Source organism: Punica granatum, chromosome 1, assembly GCF_007655135.1.
Source record: "Punica granatum isolate Tunisia-2019 chromosome 1, ASM765513v2, whole genome shotgun sequence".
Taxonomy (NCBI): Eukaryota; Viridiplantae; Streptophyta; class Magnoliopsida; order Myrtales; family Lythraceae; genus Punica; species Punica granatum.
Window position 1 is genome coordinate 47,597,421 of NC_045127.1, and position 6,007 is coordinate 47,603,427.

At 40.0% G+C, this 6,007-nt stretch overlaps 1 protein-coding gene across 1 annotated transcript; it reads right to left on the minus strand.

Moving 5' to 3' along the window:
• Positions 1-1,171: 1,171 nt before the first annotated feature.
• LOC116206895 (cytochrome P450 CYP749A22-like) lies at positions 1,172-4,116 on the minus strand. Its single transcript, XM_031539732.1, has 3 exons — positions 3,899-4,116; positions 3,218-3,536; positions 1,172-1,612 (listed from the first exon to the last, which is right to left on the minus strand). The coding sequence occupies exons 1-3, from the start codon at positions 4,114-4,116 to the stop codon at positions 1,172-1,174; spliced, it is 978 nt and encodes a 325-aa protein (XP_031395592.1).
• Positions 4,117-6,007: the final 1,891 nt, after the last annotated feature.

A 6,007-nucleotide genomic window follows, 5' to 3' on the forward strand; every position in this document is an offset into this window, starting at 1 on the left:
ATACGTGCATGCGTTGTGTAGGCCTTCCCCGGCTTGGTTGCAAGTGAGTTTCAGAGCTTGGTTGCAAGGGAGTTTTGGTTTTAGCTGTCCATCTGAAAACTTGTATTCGATCAAACATGTCGTGCAAAGAACTGTGAAACTCAGAAATGTGCCTGGAGCCGCCTTTCTTGCAGTTCCAGGCTTGAAGTTATAAGAACTTTTTTTGGATGTGACCCAGATTTTATTCCTAGAGAATGGCCTCACGCTCATGAGAGCAAACAAATGGAGGGAGGGTGGTGAAAACATTCTAGGTTTGGAATGCATTTGGAAGCCCCGCTCAGGACCATAGATTCCGTTAGGGAATCGATCGGGAAGTCCGTCCTCCAAGTGAAGGGCGAAGCCTGTCGCTCAGGATTCCCCACAGGCTCCTCTTCAGTGGCCTCTTCAAGTCGACCCCCATTCGTGATTAGGAATCGGAAATCTAACAAAAATTCTCAATGACAAATTCTTGTCGGAAATTATGGTTGATAAATATAATATTTCTTTTAGTGAACGTCATGGAATGGAATTAATAAAATGCTTAATTAATATCTATGATATATATTCTGAATTTATTATGTTCCGTTCTTGTCCCACCATGTACCTCAATCTCTTCGAGAACTAGAGTGCTCAAACTTCAAAACAAATGCCCACGTTGAACTAGGAAGATCGGTTTTGCGAGTAGAACCTTTAATCGCTTTGTGGCACAATATATCCTGACAATACTTTGCATAGCCCGGATAGATGTATAGAAGGCAATTTCATCATATGATCGAACCCTTTGAAGTGAAGCAGGTGGTGGGATGGGTTACACAAACACAGAACAGCAAGAGTAGAGAGGTGAGATAGAGGAGACGAAAGAAGTTCGGGATGAAGGCACATAGAGATCAGCGAATGAAGTCTGTACTCTCTGATTTTGAGGATTCCTAACTTTGAAAAACTAGACGAATCAACCAATATGCAAGATTATCTGAGTTATTGGTAATCACTTCACCATCTTCTACATTATAGAATAAGTTCGATAAACCATCACCTCCCTCTCATAAACTAAAAGCCAGACCCTAGACTTATTTACGTACTTATTTCCAAGATTTCATGGCTTCAAGCCGCTGCAAACAAAGAAGAGAGTGGTACTGTCAAACTCGCTAATAATTTAATCTTCTTTCTGAAGTGGGTGAAGAATCACGTGAAGTCCATACTGTGGGCGAATTGTGATGAGCTCAGAGGGTGAGTGAGTGTACGTAGGGGACAGCATGAAGCTGTATCGCTGGAGGATCATTGAAAGGGCAATCTTCGCTTCAGTGGTTGCAAAGTTCATCCCCACACAGTTCCGAGGACCCATCCCAAACAGCAAGAAGACGGCTGGATTGTTGTCGGTGGCTTTGGCGACGCCTACCGAGAACCTCTCAGGGTTGAAGAGATGGACATCTTCTCCCCATATTTTAGGGTCGTGATGGACCTTGAGGCTCGCTACGCAAAACTCCATGTTGGCAGGAACAATGAGTTTCCCAACCCTTACTTGCCTGTTAACTTTGCGGTTCAATGAAATCCCTGGAGTGTACAATCGTAGTGACTCATTGATGATCATAGTCATCTGCATAAAATAGATAGGATTACAACAATTGGAAGATGTTATCAATCTCCAATAGAAAGGAGTTCAATATGAATGTGATGCGCTAGAAAACAGACAATTTTATGTTATTTGGGTATTTTTACATATTTTAGGAAAAGTTTATTTCTTTCGTTGCAATTTCCTAAAATAGTTTATTTCCTTTATCCTAAAATAGTTTATTTCATTTGTTGCAATTTCGTTTCTTCTTATTTAAGCGATGTAAACCCTAAGGCTAAAAATAGTTTAGTTTTTGATGAATAAATTTTCAAGAGAGTATTTTCTCTATTATCCCAAATTCGGCATTGATTGAATCAATGAATTTGATGCCTATTCCCTGATATTCGTAGAATCAACAAGTTATAGAAGATTGTTTTCTAGTATTCGTGCGCGAATCAACATATTACAATTGTTCTTTAGTTTCGCTGCGTCAATTGGTATCAGAGCCACGTTCGCTCTTGGATTAGCGATGCCGCCCAGAAGAACGGCTAATCAACGTCGTGCTGAGGAGGAGGACAAATTGGATCGGAGGATTGAAGACATATCATATGATGAAGCTAATCCAGTTTTTGATATATACCCAGATGAAGAGCAAGAAGAAGTTACAGAATTTGTATTTGATGATCAAGGAAAACCAACATTCATTATCAACAAATCCATATTAAAGGATATTGGAGGTGATAAACTTTTTCATTGTTGTGTTCAGATTGAAGATATTCTAGATGAAGAAATTTCCAATGCAAAGAAAGATGCATAGATGCTTACGGTGCCGATTTCGGAGGTTATTCAGTTGCCAAAGTTGGTTGAAGTGCACTTGACTCGATCAAGAAAGCAAAGATTTGGTGAAAGTGTTTATTGGCTAAGAGGTGTACGGAATTTTATGTACGAAGAATTAAGAGAAAGAGTTCGCAAAGAGAAGAAGATATTCAAGTGGCAAGTGAAAAAGCAGCAGAAGCATATTAATCTCTCTATTTGTGAAGATCAAGGTGATAGTTCGGACGATGACGATTCGAGGGCGAATTCTCTCCATCTAGGAAAGAATGACGCGGCAGAAAACAGGCAATTTTACGTTATTTGGGCGTTTTTGCATATTTTAAGAAAAGTTTATTTCTTTCGTTGCAATTTCCTAAAATAGTTTATTTCCTTTGTCCTAAAATAGTTTATTTCATTTGTTGCAATTTCGTTTCTTCCTATTTAAGCAATGTAAACCCTAGGGCTAAAAATAGTTTAGTTTTTGATGAATAAAATTTCAAGAGAGTATTTTCTCTATTATTCCAAATTTGGCATTGATTGAATCAACGAATTTGATGCCTATTCCCTAGTATTCGTAGAATCAACGGTTATAGAAGATTGTTTTCTGACATTCGTGCGCAAATCAATAGATTACAATTGTTTCTTTAGTTTCGCTACGTCAGAATGTAGTAACTTTCCATAACAAAGGAGTCCGATTTTCCGTATACGACTATCACTAAGGTCTAAGAATTCATGTCCCAACTTACTATTAAGAGGAATTTCTATCGAAACTTCTTCCTTCTTCAATTTTGCGATGCCGTCATAATACGGGTCTCGTCGGCCAAACACATTGAGAACCTCCTTTCTTGCCTCTTCTTGCCATTCAGAATGAACTGCAAGGAAGAACACCATCCATGTAAGCGTAGCGTTTGTAGTTTCTTGTCCAGCTACATAGAACGCCTTGCATTCAACCACCAATTCATCGACTGTGATTTTCTTGCTCCTGTCCTCTTCAAGAAAAGCCTGTACGGGTAATCCTAGGAAGTCGTTGCCGAACCCATCTGACTCCCCTGAAGCAATTTTCTCCTCCCTCTTCTTGATTATCCGTATGATATCATTGCAAATTCCTTTCTCAAGCTTCTCGCCCGCGATCTTATCCGCCATTTTCCATATCTTACTGCACAGACAAACGCAAAGTTACAGCAACAATGATAGTTTTGTTGTGAAAAGCTCAATTATTCGTCTCTTTTCACATCCCAAAAGGAATGGGAAACAAGACAATAATGCCTGGGCTCGAGTCATATTGGACTTCTAAATCTGCATTCTATGACAACAAGAAGAGATCACAGATTTTTTTTTTTCAATATCTGCAAGAAATAAATAATCATACCGTAAGGTTTCGAACACATGGATTAGAAATATGATAAACATAACAATTAGCAATGGATCGGAATTATGTGAAATCAATCCTCTTGCTATTTAATCGGTGGAACACTTGAGATGCTGGTGCAAAATCAATTTTAGTGAACTTAAGATTACCTTATGCCAGGAAGCCTCACTTTGAAAGCATATCTGGATGTTAATACAGCCATCTCCTTCAACATCTCGAAAATGTTCCTCCCCTCGACAGAGCTGCTTCCAAAAGCTGTTCTTGAGATCACTTCTGATGTCAACAGTGTGAACTCTTCGAAGACCTCTATTTCTTTGCCTTCATGATCTTTCCATTTCTCCAGCATCATATGCACATTGTCCACCATTGCTGGAAACGAATTCTGCAGACCAGGCCCTCCATCTCGTAATAGCAGATCCTCAAAGATTTGAGCCGATGACAGAGTTGTTCAAGGAGACAAACAATAATCCACTGTTATCTTAATACTATTAAACTTACTTTCAAGCTTTCTCGATGGAAGGCATAATTGGCCAGCTTTCGGTGTCTCGCCTATTTTTCTCCTTCCGATGTCAAAAGGCCATCAAAGAGCAACTTCTTTGCAAAGCCTTGGATTTTGGTTTTTGAGTAATTCTTATCTTTGTCGTTTTAGAATATCTTTGATCATCTCCGGTTCGGTAACAACTAGCTGACGTTCAGCACCAAACCAGCTCAGGTAATTCGGTCCTGCATAATCAGAAAACATATGTCTTATCTATTCACAATTGCAGAAAGTTCAACTGCTTTTTCTGTCGTTGTGCTCTGGAGTCAGAAAACTGTCTCAATGAAAAAGACGACAGGCAAGATCGTTTTATGTCATGTCTGTTTCCGATGAAAAAGCAAAAAATTCATGTTTGTTTCATTATGAACAGGGTATCAACATCTAAATCAGTTTTTATTTCATCGAATACCATATGTGTTGACCCAAGCATGAACATGAGGCTGAATCCTCGGAAATATATCATGAGAAAGGTGGTGGTCCATGGGCCTCTGCATGGCTTCCTTAATCATCCCAAGGATCTCCTTGGTGCTCCCATGGAAGAATCTGTACGGAAGACCTTTTATCCCCTGAGCTACCATCATCCTCTGTATCTGGATAGGCTTCCACCATAGCTCATACACGACCCTCACAAGAGCCAAACAGAGGAGCAGCAATAACACGCCCGACACCGAGCTCCAGCAGAATAACTCACCAGTCGACCCCATACGGAAGTAAAGGAAATGAACTCTAGAGAAGGAACACCATGTGTTCCAGGTTCCCGACTAATGCAAATTCCATATGGTAGAGTTTCGGGAAGTAGTTAGTGCTGTTATATAAAATGGGGATTGGATTATGCGCCGGCAGGGGAAGAAGAAGACAAGCCAGATGGAGCAGGCCAGGTTGTTGGGAAATATCTCGTGCAATTTGATTAGCATTGGGGACAAAATAAGAAATCATCGGGTGAGGTCAATTATCTAAACCAATGTTTATCTGACTCATATGTATCATCTATTTGCTATATTTATCTGGTTAAGTACTTATATAGCTAGTTTTCAGTTTCTATCGACAGGAATGATCAACTTGTATAGTGTATATGTGACATGAAATCAATGACCACCCGATAATTCCCCGGGAAGAGGAAGAGATTCTTTACTATTTTAGCAATGCAAAATGGAGAGAATTGCTATAGCTATTGTGAGGTAGTAGAGTTGGTGCAAGACACAAAAACACCAAATTAAATGCCTTCCTCTGTATGATGGGTACAGTATTCTCGACCCCAATCAAGGGATCCTCTCAGATCTTGATTTCGTAGAGGTGCAGCTCCATCCGTTTGTTAACATCATGCCTTGCTCTACCTCTCGTACATACATACTCTGTTTACCAATCATGGAAGCTCCCTTCATCATACATGCACCGTGTACATTCTTCAGACCCACTTTGCGATCCTAATCTACGCTGCTGTTCCAAACAGCTTTCTTATGTGTCCCGAACGAGAACAGAACATTAAGTTGGAATGCAGTTTACCATTAGGATGCTCACCAGAGGATGACCAGGAAACAAATCTCGACCTTCCCAGGAAAGTTATTCGAGCGCCTTCTGGAAATCTCAGCACCTAATGTACAGAGCCTGTACTTGTGTCTTCCATGCACAATTTATTCACCAATTTCTCGTTATTCTCACCCCGAGATTTAACCTGCTCTATTTTAACCACACCTCCTACCAAGGTTTAAGCATAACCAAA